The sequence below is a fragment of the Drosophila miranda genome (genome assembly GCF_003369915.1).
Source record: "Drosophila miranda strain MSH22 chromosome Y unlocalized genomic scaffold, D.miranda_PacBio2.1 Contig_Y3_pilon, whole genome shotgun sequence".
Classification (NCBI taxonomy): domain Eukaryota; kingdom Metazoa; phylum Arthropoda; class Insecta; order Diptera; family Drosophilidae; genus Drosophila; species Drosophila miranda.
The window spans coordinates 10,447,401-10,473,406 of NW_022881625.1; the positions used below are offsets into that span (position 1 = coordinate 10,447,401).

The 26,006-nt window shown below is 49.6% G+C and overlaps 1 protein-coding gene and 1 long non-coding RNA gene across 2 annotated transcripts; both read left to right on the forward strand.

Moving 5' to 3' along the window:
* The first annotated feature begins 1,567 nt into the window (after positions 1-1,567).
* Positions 1,568-1,986, forward strand: LOC117194694. Its single transcript, XR_004474876.1, has 3 exons — positions 1,568-1,607; positions 1,656-1,719; positions 1,793-1,986. It is a non-coding gene; the product is annotated as an uncharacterized LOC117194694 (long non-coding RNA).
* Positions 1,987-24,104: 22,118 nt separating this feature from the next.
* LOC117194868 (serine/arginine repetitive matrix protein 1-like) lies at positions 24,105-25,558 on the forward strand. Its single transcript, XM_033399333.1, has 3 exons — positions 24,105-24,378; positions 24,484-24,863; positions 24,926-25,558. The coding sequence occupies exons 2-3, from the start codon at positions 24,492-24,494 to the stop codon at positions 25,556-25,558; spliced, it is 1,005 nt and encodes a 334-aa protein (XP_033255224.1). The 5' UTR covers positions 24,105-24,378; positions 24,484-24,491.
* The last annotated feature ends 448 nt before the right edge of the window (positions 25,559-26,006 follow it).

Here is a 26,006-nt window from a genome sequence, read left to right on the forward strand (position 1 = left end):
CTGTGTTGGTGTTGGCGGTTTTTGTTGTCCGTTTCTGCTGCTTTTGCTGTTGCTGCCGCAGCTCGTGCTGCCTCAGCTGCTCCTTGACAATGGCCTCCAGCTCCTCCATGGTTTGCCTCTTCTTCTTTGGCCTTTTGATTGGCGGTCGCTGCTGGTGATGGTGGTGATGGCGGCCCCGTCTTCTGGCCTGCTTCCTCTCACCCTCATCCTCATCGTCACTCCCACTGTCGATGAGGGCGCGGCGTCGTTTTGGTGTTGGTGGGATTGGCTGTGGTTGTGGTTGTGATTGCGGTTGTGTAGTTGTTGCTGTTTGTCGTAGTATTGGTGCTGACTGGGCTATGGCTCGGATCGACCCGCTGCTCGAACTCGAACCAAGTTTAACTCGCAACGTGTTCGATCCGTTCGTGTTTGTGTGTGTGGCTGCCCGTTGCCCGTTTTGGCGCTCTGCTCCTGCGCGTCGGTTTGCCGGCTCTCCTCCGTCTTCTCCCTCTCCCGTTACTCACGAACGGTTTTGTATGTCCGAGAGCGTGAGAGGCGGGAAAAGCGTCAGCGAGACCGGCGTCCTATCGGCCTTTCCCTTTGCGTTTGGCGGGTTTGTGGCTGGCGACACAAAATGGCTGCTGCCTGGCTTGGCTTGGCGTCGTCTGGCCGTCACTGTCTTTATTTTTTTGGCACCAGAGCACAAATGACACGGCAAACGATAAACGACAAACAGTCAAAACGACAAACGACACGGGCAACGATGATGGCAACGAACAAACAAACTTGCAATCTCACTTTATTTTAATGGCGGCGGCGATGGTTCAATTAATATGCGTCCGACGATCGCAACCTCTCGAGCGGGTGGACGAGATGAGAGTGGCGGACGAGGTTCATGGTGGAACTCTCACATGTCCGCCAACTCTCACACTCTCCTCCACACTCGAGAGACCCGATCGCCGATCGTCATTTACCGGTGCTCTCACCCCCGGTCCCACTTTCACTCACCCCAATATTGAGTGAGATGAATGTAGTCCGAGGGCAGCAGCACCGATAAGTAAGCAATGGAGAATTGGAATGGCCGTTTGTTTTAGTGGCTGTCCGTTTCGTGTTGTTGCTGGTTAGTGGCTAGTGTCTAATGTTTGTGCTGTGTGTAGTGGCTGCTCTGTTGTTGGGGGATGGGATGGGAAGGGGGAAATTTGCCTGCTCTCGTATAACCGCCTGGATACTTTCAACTTCCGGATCTTTCGATCCGGGCGCGAGACGCTCCAAAGAGTCGACCGCATAGCATCATGTGGGCGGTTGAAATGGCTTTGTTGGGGCGTTTGGCAGAGTGGCGATGGTTGGCAGTGTATATTTTGTTCCTGCTCAGCCTCATTTGGTCTTTGGTGGCATTTGAAGTGGGTAGGGGGTGGGTGAGGAAATGGCTGGGCGTAAATTGCCGAAGTTGGCGACCGATAACACACTAGCATTGAGAAATGCAATTTGAATTTGTAGTGACTTTTTGGTGTGTTATCGGCTCGGGTATTTTTCTAATTGGCGTGGTATTTTTGGGTCATTAATGGCGTTGCCACTTGTCAGGTATTTGGGAATGGCAGATAGTTGAGAAAGAAGAAGAAGAGGGAAAGGTAAATATGCTAAAATAAATAACTAAAATTAATTAAATTACATTACAGCTAAGGACAATCTATCTACAATTTCTACAAATTAGGACTACAAAACTACAGAGATATATACAAGGTAAAAAAAACAATAATTACAATACATTTACACAACAATAAACATACTTAAATATCATTTATTTTGTTAACAGGAGGACAACTACAACAAAGCACCGGCCGGCATGGCAAACGCAATGCAGAACATTGCGCCGCATACCGGCCGGCTCCGTTGTCCCCCTGTGCAGGATTAGTGGCACCATCTGGGAACTTTAGTGGCGATGGCTGGACTTGGAGATGGCGTGCATCGTGGGCATTGATGGTGTTGTTGGCGAGCGGCTCTGGTCCGGTCGTCCACGTTGCATCTGTCGCTGGTTGGTGTTGGCTGCTGCACTCGAGTGGCACTGGTCCGGCCACCCAACTGCATTGTCCTTGTGTTGGCATTGGCGTCGTGTGATTGATGCCAACGAGTCGAGGTATTGGCCGCATCCGAGTGGCTGCTGCTCCGGCCACCAGGATGCGTTGTCAGGTGGATTGGCCTGGCCTCCTCGGCCACGTTCATCGTCGGTTTTTAATGGCGTTTTAAATGGCTGCTGGTCCGGCCATCCAGATGAGATGTTTGTTTTTGGCGTTTGATTTTTAATTTATTTTTATTTGCAGGTACTGTCGGCGTTTAGATGTTGTTGCTGGCGACCTTTGTCCGGTTTGTGATGGCGTGAGAGACTTTTGCAGGCGAGTATTTGTGTTTTAATTGGCAGCCTTTTTATCCTGATTCTCCTTTTGCAGGTTTTGCTGGCGTCTGGCGGCTCAACACCAGGCCATCCCGCCCTCACATAATGGCATGAGAGACGGGTGCGACCCAGTGGAGCGGCAACAGGCGTCAGCATCTGCATCGTCGTGGAATGGCAGCTGTGAGCAGGTATTTGCGTGACGTCATTGTGGTGGTGTGGTGGCAGCGTCATCAGAAAGAGGCCTCCTTTTCCGCCCAATTGGCAGGAAATTGTCAATGTTGGTGGCGAGGCAGCTTCTTGTTGGTCAGCTCTGTCTGGTGATTGGCAGGTACGTGTGATTTCGTGTGTTATGCCAGTCTTTCTTTGTTGTCCGTATTGACGGCTTTTTCTTTGTTGCAGTGGCTGGCCTCTGGATCGACGATTGGGCACATCAATGGGCGCCGCCCGATCGCATGCTTTCGCGTGCGCTGGCGATTTGGCGATATTTCGCCCAGGCCATCCAGCGCGTCAAATGGATCGTGGTCGGTCCATTCGTCGTCATCTTCGTCGTCAATTGCTTCACAGTCCATATCGGATTCGGAGTCCGATATGGCTGCGGCGTCAAAGTGCGTATTTGGTGCTGGTCGTGGTGATGGCTGTGTGGATGCTGCTGCTGCTGTTGTTGTCCGTTGTGGCGGCACTCCTCCCGTGCTCTCGTCCCTTGCCTGCAGCAGGTTTGTCAATGTCGTTGTAATTGCTGCCAACTTTTCTTCCAGTTCTTTAATTTTTCTTTCATATCTTTCTAGGTTATGGGCACAGCTCCCATCGCACTGGGCGCCTGGCTGCTGCTGTAGCTGGTGTTGGCGTGGCTCCAGAGCACGATTTGGGATCGGCTGCATCGGCAGGACCCGTTGGTGTTGGCGCCCCTCGGCCAGTGGCTGGGGATGTTGGTCGCGATGCTGTAGCTGTTGCCGATGCTGCCGACCCGGTTGGTGTTGGCGTTGCTGCTGCGGCTGTGGGTGGAGTGGCTGTGTGGGTGGCTGCTGCTGCTGCAACTGTCGCTGTAGTGGCTGCTGGTGACGTTGTGATGGCTGCTGGAGACGATGTGCTGGCTGTTGCTGCTGGAGTGGCTGCTGCATTGGCTGGGTCTGTTGCCGTATTGGCTGAGGCTGCTGCTGCTGCTTCCGTTGACGCTCCTCCTCCCTGACGACCCTGTGGGCCAGGAGCCGCTGCCTGGCTGCCTTGTAGGCGCTGCAGCCCTTGTAGGCGCTGATGTGGGCGCCCTGGCAGTTGGCGCATTTGGGATTGTCGGCCCTTGGCTTGCTGCACTCCGTCGTCAGGTGTCCACCCGCGCATTTCATGCAGACAGCAGCTCGTCTACAGTATGCGCGGGTGTGGCCAAACACCTGACATCGATGGCACTGGGCGGGGTCACGGGAGACTCCAAGTCTCTCAACCGTGACGGGCCTCCCACCCAGGCGTCGCAGCGTCAACACCCCGCATTGGCCACGGTCCGGTTTGGGGGCAATCTCAGCCTCGAAGAGATTGAATTGACGGCTGCGATCGAATCGATCGGTGATTGCCCTTACAAACCGAACCGTGAACCCCTCGTTCAGCATAATGCTGCGAATCCAATCCGGCGGCATGGAGTGGGAGAGTCCTCGGATGAGGATCCTCAAGCCACGTTCCTGGCTGGGCTGATGCCCGAATTCGCCGTGCCGGATGTCATTGTCGGTGGTAGTGGCAGGGGTGTTTGTGTTGGTGATGGCGGTGGTGGTGTTGGTGTTTGCATTGGCGGTTGTATTTGTATTTGTTATTGCGTTGGCGTCATTATTTGTATTGATATTGTCAGTATTGTCTATGTGAATGGCTGGTGATTGTCTATGTATTGGCTGTTGTCGATGTTGGTGATGGCTGTGGGTCTGGCTATTTGCATTTATAGTAGTGGCAGAGGCTGGGGCAGGGGCAGGGGCATGGGTTGGCTGTGTAGAATGCGTCAGGGAGGCAGGAGCGGCAACTGTGTTGGTGTTGGCGGTTTTTGTTGTCCGTTTCTGCTGCTTTTGCTGTTGCTGCCGCAGCTCGTGCTGCCTCAGCTGCTCCTTGACAATGGCCTCCAGCTCCTCCATGGTTTGCCTCTTCTTCTTTGGCCTTTTGATTGGCGGTCGCTGCTGGTGATGGTGGTGATGGCGGCCCCGTCTTCTGGCCTGCTTCCTCTCACCCTCATCCTCATCGTCACTCATACTGTCGATGAGGGCGCGGCGTCGTTTTGGTGTTGGTGGGATTGGCTGTGGTTGTGGTTGTGATTGGATCCAGACTTCTGTGATATGTCACTGCTACAAAAATATTTCAAAACTTCGCCCCGCCCACTTCCGCCCCCACAAAGGACGAAAGTGTGTGGCATCCACAATTTTAAAGATATGAGAAAACCAAAAACGTAGAATTGGAGAGAATGACCATATCTTTAAGACTGCGGAATCTGAATTGGATCGTACTATTATTATAGCCAGCATCAAGAAAACAATTTCATTTTTTCTCGCCCTGTCTCTCTCTAACACACACGTAGCATACGCGGCTTTGCTTAGAGTAAAACATTAGCGCCAAGATCTCAGAGACTACAAAAGCTAGAGCAACCAAATTTGGTATCCACACTCCTAATATATCGGACCGAGACGAGTTTGTTTCAAAATTTCGCCACACCCCCTTCCGCCCCCGCAAAGGATGAAAATCTGGGGATATTCACAATTCTCAGAGACTATTAAGGCTAGAGTAACCAAATTTGGTATCCGCACTCCTGTTAGATCTCACTTTAAAACGTATATCTCAAAATTTCTCCCCACCCCCTTCCGCCCCCACAAAGGACAAAATCTGTTGCATCCACAATATTGAGGATACGAGAAAACTAAAAGCGCAGAATCATAGATAATGATCATATCTAACAGATTGCTGAATCTGGATCAGATCAGATCATTTTTATAGCCAAAAGGAACAAATCAATTTGCACTGGCTACGCAGCGCCCGACGTCACGCTCAGACTGATTTTCTGTCTCTCTCGCACGCACTCTTTGTCGTGTCGTTCAATATTAGCGGCGTCTGCCGGAGGAGAGCCATACTGACTAAGTATCGGGTATAACTGTAGAGTTGCGGTGTCCGCAGCAACTCACAACGTTCCCCCTCGTTTTATTCCTGTACATTTGGCATTTAGTGACGTTTGAAGTGGGTGGGGGGTGGGTGAGGAATTGGCTGGGCATAATTGCCGAAGTTTGCGGCCGATAACACACTGGCATTGAGAAATGCAATTTGAATTGGCTTTTTTGTGTGTTATCGGCTCGGCTATTTTTCTAATTGGCGTGGTATTTTTGGGTCATTATTGGCGTTGCCACTTGTCATGTATTGGGGAATGGGTGATAGTTGGGAAAGAAGAAGAAGAGGGAAAGTTAATTATGCTATGTAACGAACCTTAAGAAGGGTCGTCACAGCGCGCTACATCGCGGGATCGTCACCGCCTCATTTTTCCCCTTTTTATATCTCCAGTTTCCCTTAAATATATCGTTACTAAGCCTTAAGAACAGAGAATGCATACGATAAATGTACCACCAATAAAGAAACTCATTCCCCATATCGTTTCGCCTACCGTTTCACGACAGCCAATCCCACATTCTCGTACCAACACATTACCCCCCCCCCCCCCCCCCCTCTAACGAAAAGCTCCCGAAGCACTGACAATTAGCCGGTAAGAACGCCCCCCACACCAACACATTGCCACGCGTTTAGCCATAAGCTCCCGAGACACGAACCGTTAGCCGGCGAAAACTCCCCACCGGGCCAACACATTACCCCCACCACTAAACTTAAGCTCCCGAAGCACAGACTAGCCGATAAGAACCCCCGCCCCTTCCCTACACGGCTTCGGGACTCTCCGCGAAGCGGCAGCCAATCCGAAGCCGACGAAGACGAAGACACGTAAATACTGATAAGTTAGAGATCGGCGGCAGCGAAGTTTTCCCGAGCGCGCAAGCGCCGAGCAGACTTCACTTACGCGGAGACCCGGGCCGAGTATAGACGTTGTCCCGCGTGACAACTAAGATACAAGTTAAGAATCCTTCCGGGAACGTGACGAAACAACAAAAAAATATTCAATGTAACAAATTACCTGTATAACCAGCAAGCAAATAAATCATTATTGTAACGAGAACCAACCCCGTGTAAGTCATTTTTGGGGATCCAAACCCCTCCCCGGTCACCAACAACTACTCGCCAGCGAGCCACACTCACCTCCACTAACCCCCGATTAATCCTCGAAACCCCCCCCTCACGCAGGTGTGACACGCCCTGCGCCCCTCTCTCGACCCCCACAGGTGTGACTCGCCCTGTGACCCCTCTTTCCCGACCCACGCAGGTGTGCCTTGCCCTGCGTCCGCCTCTCTCTCGACCCACGCGGGTGTGCCTCGCTCCGCGCCTTTCTTCTCGACCCTCACGTCCGCCCAGTAAGAAGAGCCGACCCCCCCTTTCGGAGTTCCTGCGAACTACAAATGTCTTGTAGGAAGACCCCTGGACAGGACTGAGCTTACCTCAGCCTGGAAGAGGAGACATTACAAGTGGCGCCCGAGCAGGGACCCGAAGGAAACTCTAACGAGGGGTTCGTGGATTAAAAACCCACGGCAGTCGGGAGTGCAAGAGACAGACCAAAAAAAAAAAAAGGGGGAAAGATAACCCCCCCGCGTGTACGCCTACGTGCATACGCGGCCGATCGCTCGACCGCAGAAAAAAAACCCACCCCACTACCGCGGCGCGTAACCGTGCTCAAATCTCCACAATTCTAACGGTGAGGATCGCGAACGTGTCTACGTACGTGTACTAAGTGACAGTGAAAAGAAAAGGGAACACAGTACCTCAAGATCACGGACGCTGAACCAGTCCGTAGGAACAGCGACGCAACGACCAAGAGAAGCATGGAGCCCTATACGGGGGAACAATCAGGTGAATACGACGGGGACGAATTGACCGTTAATCCGGGGGTCAGCACCGGCTGGATCCACAAACGCCGCCGGGAAGAACTGGAAGCCCTCGCGGAAGAATTCGGGTTCGACCGCGAAGGGACAGTTGAGGACCTACGGAAAAGGTTCGCCACGCTGGTCGAAGGACCCCTCGAACAAGAGGCCTGGATTCGACTGGCGGAACTCGAACGGCAATACGCCAAACCACCGGGACCCGCAAAGTCGCCGCACCCCTCTCCTTCCGGGCAGGCGGAGAGACGGAAGGCAGACCCCAAAAGCGGTCTGCAGATCCCTGGGGCCCCCGAAGGCAGACCAACCGGCCCGCCCATCGTGGTGACCGCAGCCGCCCCCCAAGACCCCCGTCCCCAGAGGTCCGCCCCTCTTCCATGAGGAGGCTCCTCCCTGAAAGCGATAGACCCCGGGGAGGTAACGACGCGTTGGAAGCCCATCGATACAGTCAAGCCGCCCAGATGGCGGAACGGATTAGGAGGTGGGGGATCCAATTCGACGGACAGGATGATCCGTTGTCTTTCACCGAGCTGTTGGAAGAGCGCGCGCTTTCGTACGGGATAGACACCAACCACTTGTCTCGAGCTATGGCGGAAATCCTTATCGACCGAGCCAACCGCTGGTTCCGCACCAGCAGGCTGCAAGGCGCCTCGTGGGTCAACTTCCGGCAAGAATTTTTGGCATTTTTCCTCCCGCCGCGGTATTTCGAATAGTTAGAGGATCAGATCCGAGCCCGCAAGCAAGCGACGGGCGAGTCATTCAAGGACTTCATAACCGAGCTCAGGTTGCTCATGCACCACGCCGGGTACGATGATGCCCAAGAGCTCAACAGGATTTATGATAATACTCTGCCGGCATATCAACTGTACGTGCGAAGACACGAACTGCGAAGTTTGGCCCAACTAACGATGTTGGCTACGGAGTTCGAATCCATCCAAGAGCGGAATAACCCCACTGCTCCCACTGCCCCTCGGCCCGGCCCAAGATACACTAGACCGACGACGCACCAGACGCAAAACGAGGTCGAAGCAAACCGGACCTCCTTTCGGAAGCCCCAATGGGACACGGCAGGACCGGCAAGGAGACCATCGTCAAACCGACCCGACACTCCAGCGCCGGAAGTCGGTCACCGCATCGCCAACCCACGGATGGCCTGTCGCCGCTGCGGCGAAGCCGGCCATGCCTCCCACAATTGCACCAACCCCTCTATCCTGTTCTGTTGGGAATGCGGTAAGCGAGGCGTAAGGACCATCGATTGCTGCCGCCAAGACTCGTCGGGAAACGACCAGCGTCCCCGACTGGCACGGGAACAGCCGGGAACGACGCCTCCCCAAACCCAGAACTAAGCCACCCACTACAGATACAGGACGGCCGGATAGTGGCGAGGGTGACGATAGGAGGACGGGCCACAAAGGCCACTGTGGATACCGGGGCGTCCCGGAGTTTCGTCAGCGCCAACCTCGCCCGGCAGCTCGGCAACGACGCCGGCCTCAGGGAAGCGTGCGTCCAGATCCGCCTGGCAGACGGGTCGGTACGCGAAGTAACGCAAATTCTGTTGGCGTTCGTTAAACTGGACAAGCGCGAGGTACAGATACCGCTCCTAGTGTTACCAAACATGCTAGAGCAGGTCATCGTGGGGATGGTCTTCCTCTGCGCCATCGAAACAACGATACAGTGTGGCACCACCCTCCTCCAACTCCGCGACAGTCAGCCAGGTGCACACCCCGGAACACGCGCCTACGAAACCCAAGGCGACGAAAGATACGCCACGCAAACAAGGAATCAGGAACACGAAGCCCAGGACCCCGACTGAACGCCCTGACCCCAGGTCATCCAACCAGGGCAAAATCTCGGGTAAGGCAACAAGGGACGCGAACAGACCCACCAGGACCCCCGGTTCAACCTCCTCGACGAGTGGTGGAGAGCCCGGAGCAACGATCGAACCCCCACGGCGGCGACGATTGTCCAGCGGCCCAGCGCCGAATACAACGACCACGTTAGCCGCCCCGGCGAGCGAGCGCGGTAACGCAGCCCTTTCGATAACGGAAACTCCCACATCCGAAATCGTCCTTACTGCCCGAAGTTTTCCCAGCCCAGAACCGGGAATAGGAGCAACAGCCACTCGAGACACCGACCGGGGCCCCGACGCGCCCGTGGCCGGAGATCAACTCATCAGCACCAACGCCACGGGGCGCTGCCGGAGCCACCCTCCCCGCGTCGCCGAAGGTTTCACAATAGCAGGCACCAGAGCGGAAATCTGCGTCACCTGAACGAGCCACTGGTCTAGTACTATCGGCATCATCGAGACCCGCATGTTCGTGCATCACGCCGAATACGACACGACCCATGCATTCAGCCGGAGTCCCGAAAATGCCCTGCCTACACCCGAAACTACCCCGGTGGTCGCTAATATGAGGGAGTACCCTCGTGGGATCGAACCGCCAAGCGCGTTCGACATGACCATACTCCCCGAGGGCCGAGACCAGACCCCCGCTCCCGGAACCAGCCGGCTAAGCGAAGAGGAGCCAGAAAGAGTCCCCGACACCTGGCCTCCCGACGTGGCGCCGCAAATCCAGGAATTCCTGGACGAAGAGCTGCCGAAGCTCGCAGGCCTCCGAGGGACCACGGACCTCACGGAGCACACGATAGTTATGAGAGACCAGCGTCCCATAAAGCAACGGTACTACCCAAAGAACCCGGCTATGCGTCGGATCATCGACGAGCAGGTCGACCAGCTGATAGCAGAAGGCCTGATCGAGCCCTCGCGAAGTCCCCACAGCGCCCCCATTGTCCTCGTCCGCAAAAAGGACGGGAGGTGGCGCATGTGTGTGGACTATCGACAACTAAACGAACATTCGATCCCGGACGCATACCCGTTGCCGAGGATCAACTATATACTGGAAAGTCTCCGAAACGCGCGGTTCATCACCACGCTGGATCTGAAGAATGGATACTGGCAGATACCGATGGCCCATGACAGTAAGGAGGCCACGGCGTTCACGGTGCCCGGAAGAGGCCTCTATCAGTGGAAGGTAATGCCTTTCGGGTTACATTCCGCGGGAGCCACGTTCCAGCGTACCCTCGACACGGCCATCGGCGCAGACATGGAACCCTTCGCTTTCGCGTATCTGGACGACATCGTCATCGTCGGCAAGGATTTCGCGGAACATTTGCGCAACGTCAAGAGAGTCTTCTCGCGACTGCGCCGGGCCAATCTGCGGATCAACGCAGACAAATGCGTATTTTTTCCAGCGCCGCATAAAATACCTGGGTCACATGGTCAGCGAGGAAGGCATTCATACCGACCCTGACAAGATAGCGGCCGTCAAAGACCTGAGACCGCCCACTAACCTGAAGGAATTGCGGCAATGCTTAGGCATGGCGGGCTGGTATCGTCGATTCGTCCCCAATTTCGCCACCATAGTGCAACCGATGTCATTGCTACTAAAGAAGGGGAGAGCATGGGCATGGGGACAGGAACAACAGGACTCCTTCGACGAACTCAAAGTGCGACTCACCACCGCCCCGGTGCTCGCCTGCCCGGACTTCAACGTCAAATTCTCCATGCAGACCGACGCGAGCAACGTGGGTGTGGGCGCGGTCCTCACCCAAGAGATCGAAGGGAAGGAACGCGTCATCGCCTACGTCAGCCGGCGCCTTAACAAGGCAGAGGAGAATTATTCGGCCACCGACAAGGAATGCCTGGCCGTCATATGGGCAATCCGGAAATTGCGCTGTTACTTGGAAGGATACCGGTTCGACGTGGTGACCGACCATCTCGCGCTGAAATGGCTAAACACCCTTGAGAGCCCTTACGGGAGAGTGGCGAGATGGGCGCTGGAGCTGCAGCAGTACCAATACGACGTACATTATCGGGCCGGCAACCAGAACGTGGTCGCCGACGCGCTCGCCAGGCAACCTTTGGAATCCCTTTCACGCGTCGAAGAAGAGGGCACGACCTGGCAGTGGCTCAGAAGAAGGATCCAACAAGTTCACGACGAGCCCCAAAAATACCCGGACTACACGTACGAAAACGGGCAGCTTTACCGAAACCTGGGGCACGGAGCCGACGATGACGACCACGTGCCGTGGAAGCTCTGTGTGCCCAAGGACTGCCGAGCGAGAGTCCTCCGCGAGTGCCACGACCAACCGACGGCAGGCCACCTCGGCGTACGAAAAACTATCACGAGGATATCCCAGAGGTATTATTGGCCGGGATTTTATCGCGACGTGAGGCGATATATCCGCGGTTGCGTGAGCTGCCAGAAGTTCAAGGCTACCCAACGCAAGCCAGTGGGCAGGATGCTCACTCGCAAGGCCGAGGAACCCTTCGCCACCCTGTGCGCCGACTTCGTCGGACCGTTACCCCGATCCAAACGGGGGAACGCCATCCTGCTAGTTTTCTTTGACACCTTCTCCAAATGGGTCGCACTGGTGCCCCTTAAGAAGGCAACGACGGCTAGCCTCGAACGAGCTTTCAGGGAACGCATACTGAGTAGCTTCGGTGTTCCGAAGTTGTTTGTCTGTGACAACGGCACCCAGTTCACCAGTCGGTCGTTCAGGACCTTCCTGCACACCGCCGGCGTGGAACACCAACACACCGCGCCCTATTGTCCGCAAGAGAACCCGACGGAAAGGGCAAACCGGACCGTGAAGACGATGATCGCCCAATTCGTGGACGATCACCAAAACACGTGGGACGAACTCTTGCCAGAAATGACGCTGGCGATCAACTCGAGCGTCTCGGAGACTACCGGTTTCAGCCCGGCATTCCTCGTACACGGAAGAGAGTCCCGACTGCCCGGCGCCTTATACGACGAGGTCTCGCCGGGGACGGGAAGCGCCCAGGAAACTCCTATGGGTAAGGCCGCCAGGCTAAAAGAAGTGTTCGCCATCGTCAAAAACAACATTCAAAGGGCCAGCCAAGAACAAGGGAGGCACTACACCCTTCGCCGACGACAGTGGCGTCCCACGATCGGTTCGCTAGTACTTCTACGGCAGCATCACCTCTCAAACGCCGCCGAAGGCTTCGCGGCAAAACTGGCCCCTAAATTTGACGGCCCCTATCGCGTGAAGGGTTTCCCGTGGCCAAACATCGTTCAGCTGCAGCACCCGAGCAGCCGGAAACGGAAGGTCGCCAACATCAACGATCTGAGAGAATTCCACGACCGCGAACCCGACGAACGTGCCGGGGAGGCGGACGACCCAGGTACCGCCGAACAAGCGCCGGACCACGACAGGGGCACAGGTACCGGCTGAAACGAAGGGAAAAGGGGGGGAAGGGGCGCCCGTGCCGGGGAAAAACCCGAGCGAGGCAAGCGACGACTGCCCGGATCCCGAAAAGTACCGACACTAGGTCGACCGACGGCGTAGCCCGCGACAAGCGTCTCCGGCAGTCCGAGACCCCACCATCACTGATCAGTGCCATTCCGCCACCACAGCCGAACGGTCGAATCGATCCCAACCCAAACGCATCCGAAGATAACGCAAAACCACACAACATGAAGGACCTACTGATTTTCCTCACTCTGCTAACCTCGACGCGCGCGCTGGTCAAGTTGAATGACTACACTAACGCGGACTATATCCCAATAGCGGACGGGGACGCCATCATTTGGGCCAACCACGGATACCTGCACCACACTACGAACGTGACTTCATACGAAGATTACGTCGCCGAAACGGAACAAGCCGCGGAGCTGTTTAGCCTAGACCGGATGGCGCAAGTGATAGCAGCCGACCTGGACCACATCAAGAACCTGGTGGCCACGCTAAGGGTCCACCATCGGGGAACAAGGAGTATAAACCTGCTCGGAACAGCATTGAAGGTAGTGGCCGGAACGCCCGACTTCGACGACTGGGAGCGCGACGACCGTCGCGCACTGCGCGACTTCGCCCGGTCACTTGGATCCGATCGTCGTGGTGGACCACGGCACCATCATCGTCAACGACGCAAGGTTCACCGTTGTAGATGAGGCGGGGACCACCCAAGCAATCTCGGGATCGTACCTAGTTACGTATTCCCACCGGGTCTCGTTTAACGGGACCTGGTACGTGAATCACCTCGGCGACTCCAAAAGAAAGGCGGTGGTACCGGCGATGACTCGAATAAACGTAACGGCACACAAGGAAAAGCTAAGCTTGCCGTTCCTACGGGAGTTAAGCCTACAAAATTCAAACTACATCGACGACCTGAACGAGACGGTGACGATAAGGAGCGCCGCCTCCTATTTGTTCACCCTCGTCGTCGCCATCCCTCTCTGCGCCATCATCTGGGTGCTATACCGCCGCCTCAAATCCCAAGGCCTTCGGAACGAGCATACAGCACGAGACGTGGAGGCCGCCCCCCGTAACCCCCCGGCCAATGACGAACCGGCCAGAACAACAGAGACGGCGCACGGTACTGTCGCCCCCGGCAGAGCCTTCCCGCGGCGATACATGCCCAGAGCCCAGCGATAAGAGCTGGCCCTATACCTGGCCCATCGGCGCCCGAAATCCGATCGGAGCCCGCGTGCGACGCATAGCTGCGCTGCCCGTAAAACGAAAATTACGAAGGAAAAAGACGACGAAAATGAAATATCCAAAAAAAACGATACTATATAATATACCCGATACTAAGTCAGTATGGCTCTCCTCCGGCAGACGCAGCTAATGTTAAACGACACGACAAAGAGTGCGTGCGAGAGAGACAGAAAATCAGTCTGAGTGTGACGTCGGGCGCTGCGAAGCCAGTGCAAATTGATTTGTTCCTTTTGGCTATAAAAATTATCTGATCTGGTCCAGATTCAGCAATCTGATAGATATGGTTGAATAAATTAAATGAATCTGTTGATGTAGATTCACTTGATTTTGTGTGATTGTCAATATGACAATCGTATGCTGAAAATGTTATGTATGTATGCTACCGGTTCATGTACCAGTAACAAATGGTCGCCGCAATCGGTACTTGAACAAATTGGGCTTCGGAGATGTGAATACGTCAGAGTTTTCTTTCGTACTGATTTTATTTGGTAAAATGCAAGGTTTATATACAATTTCTATGAGTATGATTGTTTACTTAGGATCTTAGGTATGTTTAATTAGCTCTGAGTATCATATTGCTAGGGAAATGTGTTATCTCTATTTAGGACTAAGCAATTACTACAAATCTAACAGTGGAATATTCCAAGGGTCATATTTATGACGGTCACAATGGTTATCATGCAGATGGTGTGTGATTTGACCACATGCAGGTCATCCAGAATGTGTTTTATGATAGTGCCGTAAATATCTTAACAGTGTATGTACACAAATGCATGCAGCTGTCCGTTGTATATTTATTTAGGTCAGTAGTGCATGTCACATATTTATATTTAGAGCATATTATCGTTTATTTCTTTAGGTGGCTGGGAAATCTTAACCTATTTATGGTTAGCTATTTGTCTAGGTCTAATCGTAAAATTTTGTACTTTCGTTGAAATCGTACATCCTCCCGGCCGTTGAACATAGTATGCTCAACCATCATCAATATTGATTGTGAACGGATGTCTTGGTGCGTTTTCTTCACTAGCTGATGAGCTAAGTGTATGTCTCTGCTGAGAAGGGAGTCTTGTTGTGTACCACCTTTTAACCAGATGAATCATTACAATGATCATGATGAAGAGCAGTGCAATGTAGATGGCAATATGATGATGATCAATGGTTTCAAGATTGTGGGGTAACTTGAAACCTTTAGGTGGTAGCAGATTCGTTTCCATTTGATACAGCTCCTCGTAGTTCAGTTTTTCATTGTTCCTTGAAACCTTCTTTGTAGAACGTTCAGTTGATGTTTCGTTGAGATCACTATCTCCAAACCGAGCGTATGATAACTGCAGAGTAGTTTCCAATGTGCTCTGACTTGTGACAGTCATTAGCGAATTCCGAATGATGCATCCAGGTTCGGCGATCAATATTCCTGAGTGTTGTAGCTTAATATCCGAAATGCCATCTGCACATACCGCTGATAGCTTTAATGATGACTTTGTTGCAAAAATCCATCGATTTCTTTTATGCATGCTCAACCATAAAAATGATTTATTTGTGTTGACTAGGTGACATGAAGAGTCCGTTTTGTTGTGAAACATTTGTAATTCACAACTTGTTTCGGCTGAGAACATTGTTTGTTTATTATAGCAAACAAATTCATTGTTTGCTCTTTGATGACAGTTTTTGAATTCAGTCTCTGATAGTTCAACGAATTCGTCTCGGTGACTATTGATTGCCATATATGGTGTTTTTATTTCAAACATGCTTATCCCATTTTTATTTGGCACCGGAATCGCTGTCAATTTGTATATTTCCAGTTCGTTTACTGAGACTAATGGAAATGTAACCTTGATAATTGCATGATCCTCTATTATAGTGCCTTCTGCTTTCATCATCTGGTACACCATGAGCATATTGTCGGGAGTTACTGGAAGTGCTTGTCCTGGCCTTAAATGATCCCGTATCTGCTCCAGTTGTTCCTTAAGTTGTCGGGGGGATATTAGCATAGGGCTAATTGTATTGTGTCGGATATCTGTCAGGACATTGATGATCTCTGCTTGCATTCGTTGAAGATTTGCAGATAATAGAGTCAACTGAGTAGACAACGTAGTGTACCATTGAAAGGCGCTAAAATGATCAGCCCTTCCCTTTGACTCGGTGATGAAATCCTCAATTCGACTTAATCGTTTGGAATTTGAGATTTCATCCCGTTTTATCACATTGATTGTAGAGTCAATCAATGATGTTTGATTTTTAAGCAAGGTTAATAGGTGATCTTCGTTATCCTTAACCTTTGCTATAGTTTCCGACATTTCTCGGGCATATGTTGAATCTAATACGCCAAATAGACTGCTTGCGATGTTTCCAATGATGTCCAGCGGTGCCCTTTGCCTCCGTGTTCTTGCTATTAGTGTATTTTCAGCTTGCAGGTCCTCTTCTATATGTTTGAAGTGCTGATACATACTGGTGCATGCGTCTACTAGTTGAAGTTGTGTGCATAGATGTCCAATTTTTTTAGTCCCCATGGTGAATGTGTTCATGTCTTTCCAATAGGGCTTTAAATTGTAATAGACAATGATGTTCCAATCAGATGTCGCAAGTTGGCTGGTTCCTGCTCTTTCAAAGTATATACCCGGTTTTGATCCAAACTGGGTTATGTTGATTGACTGTGCCATCGCTAACGGTACCAGCAACAACATTACAAACATTGTCATGGTTAACGACAATTTATTCGGCTGTGTCCTTTTCCTAGGCTGTCTGTCCTCGGATGATTCTTCGTTTTCTGATGGATCATCTATCGGATGTTTATGTGTGGGTTCCTCTTCGTTGAATAGTGGAGCTACATGTTGGATCTCTCGTTTGAAAATCCCCTTTGCCGTTTTTACTTCCACCACTCGTACAAAATTGTCCTTGCCATGAAACAATCGAATGATTCTTCCTAGTGGCCATTGTAATACTGGTGTATTGTCTTCCTTTAGTATTACTAATGTTCCTTCCTTAATGTTAGCCGAAGACTTCCTCCACTTTTGACGCTGTTGCAACTGCTGAAGATATTCATTGGACCATTGTGTCCAGAATGAGTGCTTCAACTTTAACACTGCTTGCCATCGATTTCCTAGCGTCTTTGGCTGCTGGGATGGCTCACTGTCAGCTTGTGCGGTTAACGGCTCTCCTATCAGGAAATGCCCTGGCGTCAGTGCTGTTACGTCGTTTGGGTTGTCAGATATCGGTGTTAATGGTCGAGAGTTTAGTATGGCCTCTATTTCGACTATAACCGTTTCTAACTCCTCATAAGTTAGATTTGCCGTCGTCACATTTTTTAAGAGGAGATGTTTGGCAGATTTTACTGCAGCTTCCCATAAGCCGCCGAAGTGTGGTGCGCGAGGAGGTATAAATTTAAACTGTACCCCTTTGTTGTTGCACTCTTGTACAATATGTTCTTTTGCCTTTTCCGAGAATATGGCTTCTTCTTATTCTTGAAGTTTGTTCCTGGCTCCTACGAAATTCGTAGCATTGTCGCAATGGAGCACTTGACATTTTCCTCGACGAGAGATGAACCGCCGAAGTGCCGCTAAAAATGCTTCTGTGGTGAGATCACTGACAAGCTCCAGATGTACTGCTTTAGTCGCGAAACAACAAAATATAGCTATGTACGCTGTATTAGGCTTCTTTCCTCGAATTTTATAGTGGATTTTGAATGGTCCACAGTAGTCAACACCAGAATTGAGGAATGGCCGTGCTTGGGTGACTCGAAGAGGTTGCAGATTTCCCATGATTTGTTCTAGTAGCTTAGGCTTGGCTCTAGTGCATTTCACGCAGTTCTGCACAATACTTCTGGCCATGTTTTTTCCTTTGAGTATCCAGTACTGTTGTCGTGATGCTGTCAGCAATGCCTGGGGGCCGCAATGCATGTTTTCCTTGTGTATCTTACCAAGGATCAACTTCACAATTGGATCGTTGTAGGGCAGGAGCATTGGGTGTTTGGCGTCAAATGAAATGTTTGCCGCTTCCAGTCGACCACCTACTCGTAAGATTCCCTCCTGATCTGGTGTTAGAGAGTTAATCGAACTTCCCTTTTGTGTTTCCTTATGTTTTGTTAAATGACGTATGTCTTCTTTGAAGTCATTCTGTTGTATGTAACGAATGACAATTTTCTGAGCTTCTTTCATCTCATTGACTTGGACAGTCTTGCTTGTGTGCGTTTTCTTTCCTCGAAAACGCATCATGTAAGCTACTATTCTCAATAGCTTGTTGTATGAGTTGTTGTGCTTTATTTTGTAGATTAGGTCATCCTCCTGAGTGATAGTCATAATTGATGACTGACCAATCTTTTGGGGATTTGCACTGATCAACTCCTCTTTTGTAGCCACAAATGGTGGTGGCCATGTAGATGTTGGGCCGTGTAAAAATAGTGGTCCATAAAACCACATGCTATGTTTTATGAACTTCGTCGCCGTCATTCCTCTGGAGAGTACATCTGCTGCATTATTTTCGGATGAGACATGCCTCCACTGTCTTTGTATCGTCAATTCTTGAATCGTAGCTATTCTTGTAGCTACGAATTTGTCTCGGATGGATGACGAGCAGTTAATCCATGATAATACGATCCTTGAGTCAGACCAAAAGAAGGTTGATGCATCTTCCATTGATAACTCTTCCTTTACTTTTGCTGTCAATTGAGCACCTAACACCGCCGCTTTTAGTTCCAAACGGGGTAATGTTAATGCATTGATGGGCGCTAAATGTGATTTGGCACATAGCAATTGAATCGTTGCCCGCTTATCCTTATGTATTGCTCGGATATATACTGCAGCTCCAAATGCTTTCTCCGATGCGTCAACAAAGGTATGTATCTCTGATGATATCGGACTTTGTCCTTGGAATATATGACGTGGTACTTGTATGGAGTTTAATAATTTTAACTCCTCCCTGTACCTTTTCCATTCCTCCTGGAGATGAAGTGGAAGCGCTTCTTTGTAGTCAAAACCTTCCTTTGTGAGATGCTGCATAAAGATTTTTTCTTTCATCACAACAGGTGAAAACAATCCAAGCGGATCGAAGATCCTTAAAATTTCGGATACGACATCTCTTCTGGATATTGTTTCCTTAGTGGCAATCTCCGTTTTTCCACAGAAATGGTCGGATTTAGGCATCCACGTTATTCCCAGGGTCTTCACGCTGCAGTCTTCATAAGTGGTATCCTCCAGTTGTACATTTGGAATCATGGCTTCCTTCGGAATGTTCTGTAGTATGTGCACGTTGTTTGTGCACCATTTTCTCAGCTTAAATCCAGAATTTTGTAGGAGTTGGTTAAGTTCCTTCTGTTTCTGGAGGGCCTCTGGTATGCTCCTGTTAAGCAATCATCCACATAGAAATCCTTTTCTAGTGCATCAGCTCCAGCCGGGTATTCTCTCTTGCCCTTTTGAGCAAGATATTGTAGGCATTTTGTGGCTAAATATGGAGCTGCCTTAGTTCCGTATGTTACAGTTTTAAGTCTGTAATATCTCAGATCTTCTGATGGATCATTTCGCCATACAATTGTTTGATAGTACTGGTCCTCAGGATTGACCCAGATCTGACGATACATTTTTTCGATGTCTGCCGTAAATACATATTTGTGCATCCGGAATCGAAGCAATATTGAAAATATCGAACTTTGCACAGTCGGACCTTTATGCATCAAATCGTTGAGTGATTTGCCGGACGACGTAACAGCAGAAGCATCAAAGACAACTCTCAATTTTGTTGTAGAGCTGTCAGGTTTCATCACACAGTGATGTGGAATAAAATAACGTGATCGTGCTATTTCCTTAGTGTGCATTTCCTTCATATGCCCAAGTGCCTCATATTCTTTCATGAATTGCACATAGCTTGCCTTGGTTTCCGGATCTCGTGACAGTCGTTTTTCCAGGCAAAAAAGTCGACGTGTAGCCAAATCACGGCTCTCCCCTAGGGAAGAAGCATCTTCCAAAAATGGAAGTCTGACAATGAATTTCTTGTCACATGCCATTTGAATATTTTGAGAAAAATATTGTTCACATCGCTTCTCTAGAGGGGATAAGCATGGTGTGTTGCTCGGGAATGAATCCAATTCCCAAAACTTGGAGATTTGCTGATCCACCTTGTCCTCCTCAGTCAAAACTGCACACGTGCTTTGGCTCTTTGACTCCTGTCTTAGCTTGCCAGCCACTATCCAGCCTAGTTTCGTTTCCTGTAGCCTGGGCAATCCTTTTCCAATTGATACATGCTTGTCTTGCATGATTTCGAAGTAATGTTCTGCTCCCAATAGTATGTCTATTCTTCCAGTCTTGTCAAAGTTGGGATCCGCCAAAGTGATATTTTTCGGAAGCTTCCAACGAGACGTATCAATTGACTGTGCTGGTTGATCTGCCACTATGTGTGTCAATACTATTGCTTCTAGTCTTGTATTAAACTTATTATCTTGTGAAGTAAGCATAACATTGACTCTTGCTTTTGACGTTTGTGTTCGTCCGCCAATTCCATTTATTTGTAGCTCTGATTTTGTGACTTTCAGATCTAATATTTTCAATGCTCTTTCAGAAATCACATTGACTTGAGAGCCTGAATCAAGTAGGGCTCAAAAATCACCCATTTGGCCATTGTTGCCTTTTATTGTAACAAGAGCAGTAGCTAGTAATACATAAGTGTTTTGACTACTATTTGCTGATGCTGCAGTTTTGGCTTCAGACTTGATTTCCAAATGTAGTAGAGTGTTGTGTCCTTTATTGCACTTAACACAATCTCTTCTTTGGCAATTCTTTGCAGTGTGATCGCGTTTGAAACATTTGACGCAAAGTTGGTTCTTTTGAACCCAATTTAACCTCTCTGCGACAGTTTTTTTTAAAAACTGCGTGCATTTGTAAATAGCGTGATTTGGCTTTTCACAAAAATAGCAGACATACTGACTTTCAGTTCCTGCTGAGGCACATGTGATGGGTTTCTTTGTTTTTTCCCATCCAATGGCTTCCAAGGTAAGGAACCTTTGTTCGAGAAATTTCATTAATTCGCTCAAAGGCTGTAATTTCTTTGTACTTTGTATGGATTGTTCATACAAAGTGTGAGTCTGACGATCTAACTTTTTTGTCAAAATACATAGAAGAATCGGATCCCATCCAGCTGTCTCTATATTTATGTTATTGAGTGCTGATAATGTTTCCTTTACATTATCGTGCAAAGCCTTAATGGACTTTGCATCATTGGAAGTGCTTGGTTGATCCAATAATTTTTGAATTAATGCGTTACTAAGCAGTTACTAAGTTTTGTTGCTGAAACGCTCTTGAAGCATGTTCCATGCCGTTGTGTAATTATTTTCTGTTAGCGAAAGATGGCGTATTAAATTTTCCGCTTCTCCCGTAACATTGGTTTTTAAATACCACATCTTCTGAATGACGGGTACCGATGCTTCATGAATCATTTGCTTAAAAATGTCATGAAATCGTTGCCATTTTAAGTAGTCACCATCAAATTTAGGGATAGCAACCTTAGGCAGGGGTAATGTATTATGCATATGTGGAGCAGCGTAAATTTGTTGAACAGCGTCTGCTTCAGTCATTGTTTGGACTGTTAATACTGCATCTTCAGCTGCAATGTAATTGTTAATGTTATATCCCATTTTCACAGGATCAATGCATTTTTTATAAATTTGAATATGGATCGCTCTAATCTCATCCCAATATTTGATTATTATTGGTTTGAAGTCCTTTCGCGTCTCATTCGTCATTCTGTTCATGATGCGCTCTAGACTTTCAAGCAGCACCTTTTGTTCTCGGATCATGGGCTCTATTTCAGGCTCACTCTCCATAGATGTAATGGATCCTGTATCTATATCCATTTCTAGTGCAGCTAACTGCTTGGTAAATTCGTCTTTATATCTGACGACCAACTCTTTTGTGTGTTTGAAATATTCGTTAGAGAAATAACTGTGCTCAATTTTTGAGTTTTGAGTTATTTTTTTGATATTACATTCCTCCATTGAAAATGCGTCCCAGAGCTTTGATATGTTCTCAATGCGGGATTTTAAATATTCTGGTTTCTGCTTTCTTTCAGCAGAATCCTTTTTATAATTTCGTACCAGGCTCTGAATCTCTTCGCCTGTGGCAAGCTGCCTGTCTAGCATAACATTAATGCTTGATGATGCCATTTTATTTTATTTATTTTAATACTTTGACCCGATGGAGGTAATTTGTTTGTCACTATGACTGGTTGTGCCTCTACTCACAACCACGAAGATGGTCAAAGTATCTCAATAAATATTTATGACACTGGAATTCTTATTTCCAATTCAACCTTAGTCGCCAAGTTGACTGTGGTGGTTGAGTTAGATCCAAATAACTCCAATTACGTTTTCCTTCACCGAAGGTTTTAAATCACAACTGTGAGTGTTGTTGTATGTATGTAAATTGGTCGCTAAGTTGACCAATTATGTAGGATTTTCCAACTAAATCCAAGTTCCAAATCGGGAACAAAATCCAGATGAACGGTTAAGTGTCCAAAAGTCGGGGGTCACCAAATGATTAAATCAAATGAATCTGTTTATGTAGATTCACTTGATTTTGTGGTGAATGTCAATTCATCACGTCGGGGTCACCAAATGAACAAATCAAATGAATCTGTTGATGTAGATTCACTTGATTCTGGTGATTGTCAATATGACAATCGTATGCTGAAAATGTACAAATCAAATGAATCTGTTGATGTAGATTCACTTGATTTTGTGGTGAATGTCAATTCATCACGTCGGGGTCACCAAATGAGTAAATTAAATGAATCTGATGATGTAGATTCACTTGATTTTGTGTGATTGTCAATATGACAATCGTATGCTGAAAATGTTATGTATGTATGCTACCGGTTCATGTACCAGTAACAAATGGTCGCCGCAATCGGTACTTGAACAAATTGGGCTTCGGAGATGTGAATACGTCAGAGTTTTCTTTCGTACTGATTTTATTTGGTAAAATGCAAGGTTTATATACAATTTCTATGAGTATGATTGTTTACTTAGGATCTTAGGTAAGGTTAATTAGCTCTGAGTATCATATTGCTAGGGAAATGTGTTATCTCTATTTAGGACTAAGCAATTACTACAAATCCAACAGTGGAATATTCCAAGGGTCATATTTATGACGGTCACAATGGTTATCATGCAGATGGTGTGTGATTTGACCACATGCAGGTCATCCAGAATGTGTTTTATGATAGTGCCGTAAATATCTTAACAGTGTATGTACACAAATGCATGCAGCTGTCCGTTGTATATTTATTTAGGTCAGTAGTGCATGTCACATATTTATATTTAGAGCATATTATCGTTTATTTCTTTAGGTGGCTGGGAAATCTTAACCTATTTATGGTTAGCTATTTGTCTAGGTCTAATCGTACAATTTTGTACTTTCGTTGAAATCGTACAATGGTCATTATCTATGATTCTGCGTTTTTAGTTTTCTCAAATGTGCAATATTGTGGATGCAACAGATTTTCGTTCTTTGTGGGGGCGGAAGGAGGTGCGGCAAAATTCTGAGATATACGTTTTATAGTGAAATCTAACAGAAGTGCGGATACCAAATTCGGTTACTCTAGCCTTAATAGTCTAATAGTCTAATAGTAATATCCACACAGGAGTGTGGATACCAAATTTGGTTGCTCTGGCTCTTATAGGTTCTGAGATCCTTGAACTCATATTTGGCAATTGGCAAAACCGACCATGAAACCTGTGTGTTAGAGAGAGACAGAGCGAGAAAGAATGAAATTGTTTTCTTGATTCTGGCTATAATAATTATACGATCTGGTTGAGATCCTACATTCTAAAACATATAGGCATCCTCTACGATTCTGCGTTTTTGGTTTTATCGTATCTTTAAAAATGTGGATGCCACAGATTTTCGTCCTTTGTGGGGGCGGAAGTGGGCGGGGCGAAGTTTTGAAATATTTTTGTAGCAGTGACATATCACAGAAGTCTGGATCCAAAACATCGTTGCTCTAGCTCTTATAGTCTTTGAGCACTAGGCGCTGAAGGGGACGGACAGACGGACGGACGGACAGACGGACAGACAGACAGGGCTCAGTCGACTCGGCTATTGATGCTGCTCAAGAATATATATACTTTATGGGGTCGGAAACGATTCCTTCTGGACGTTACACACATCCACTTTTACCACAAATCTAATATACCCCAATACTCATTTTGAGTATCGGGTATAAAAAAAAAATAAAATAAAGAAAGAACGAAAAAAAATATATAAATGTCAATTCGGCAGATTCATGCATTACACTCATTACACACATTCATAAACCCATGCCCCAAACGTCCATAATCGTCCCACGGATCCATTTACCATAGCTTAGATTACAGAATTGCAAGCCCGCTGACGCCGGCTCCCGTGAGTCGCGCTGTCAGCGGAGGGAAATGCATGACGTTAGAAATACAAGAAATAAGTCAGATTCCGAACGCCGAGCGAGCAAGGCGATTTTGATAAAACCCTACTATACCAGAACCAAAACAATGTAAGTTTTCGTCACGCCCCCTGGGAGGCCCTAGAATTAAGAAGATTAATATAAATTAAATAGAAAATAGACACTCTCCCCCTCCCCGAACTCTACGCACCGAAGAACCAGCCATGAACGCCACCGAGAACACCCCAGCTAAGGCGCACCAGAGAGCCGCTGCATCAGCAGAGTCACTTGAAGTCGTAGACCTCACGGATTTCTCCGACGCCGAGGAACCGGAGTCCGCTGCCAAGGCGGACGAGGAAGCCGCCCCGAAGCCAGGAGTAGCCGAAGAACCCCACACCTCCGATGGGGACATGTACGCAGATATGGAGCTAGACGCCGACGAGGCAGGGGCAGCCGACCACGAGGGTCCCCGAGACAGCCCCCGCTGTTCTCCCGCCGACCATCCGGGTTCCGTCGGGTTCCGTATAAACGACGAGCCGCGCCCTGCTCCCCGGAGCCAGGGTCACCGTCATTCGAAGAGCAGTTCGAAGATGCCGGTTCTAGCCAGCACAGCTTCCCGGAACCAGAGACGCCATCATACGCGCCGATGTTCGAACAGGAGTTTGAAGATGCCGGTTATCACCAGCGCCGCGATCCCCGAACCGGCCGTGGCATTTACCGCCCCGAGAGGGGGCTGGAGCGTTACACACCGAAACCATACAACGCGTACTACGACGACGGGGAGAGCGAAGAGGAGGAACCCTACGGTCGGCAATTCATAGCCGAAACAGAGACCTTTCACCACACGGTCACGCCATGGGGGTTACGCGTCACGCGTAACCACCAGATGTCCGTAGACGTCTTTGTCCCTCCCGGCCGGAATGTCAACGCGTTCTTCAGGACATTCCGAGAAGCCGCGGAACCAATCGACTACCGCTCCGAACCGGCCGCCCCAGCCAGGGCAAGCCCCCCGCACGCCGAAGCGCGACCGCCAACGCCCGCATCGGATCCTCCCCGATGCCCCAATCCTCCCGAAGAGTCGGCGGCGGCCACGCCCCCGCACGCCGAAGCGCGACCGCCAACGCCCGCATCGGATCCTCCCCGATGCCCCAATCCCCAGAAGAGTCAGCGGCGACCACACCAACGCACGCCGAAGCGCCCCACGCGGAGGCAGCGCAAGGCCCTCCCACTGAATGGCCCACCGGGGCTACAGAAGAGGGAAACGCCGCTCCGGTTCGACAAGCGGAGCTGACCGAACCGGAGGAGCAGTGGGAAACGGGGCCGGACAGCGGGTACCACACCATGACCCTACGGAGGGTAAAACAACCCGTTGCGGAGGAGACGGCGCCGACCCCCCAAACTGGGGAGTGGGAAGGACAAGACGAGTTGCTGGTGGACTGCGACTTGGATGAAATACTACGATTTCTTCAAGACGAATCTACGCGGGAGGGGCAAAGTCCAGCGGACTTCTCCCTGATCGAAGAGCTGAACCAGCCCACCCAGTGGGTAATCGTGCCGGCAGATTGGCAGGTGAACATCCCAGGCCGGGCCCTACCGGCGGGCCTCATCGAGGAGATACACCAGCGGCTGCTGGAAGCGGAGAGGCTCCGTTTCCGAAGCTGGTCCTGGGATCAGTGCTACCGGGTCCACAAGCGATCCCGGGCCGCGCCTGTCTGCGTCGACCTCCTCCCGGAAGAAAG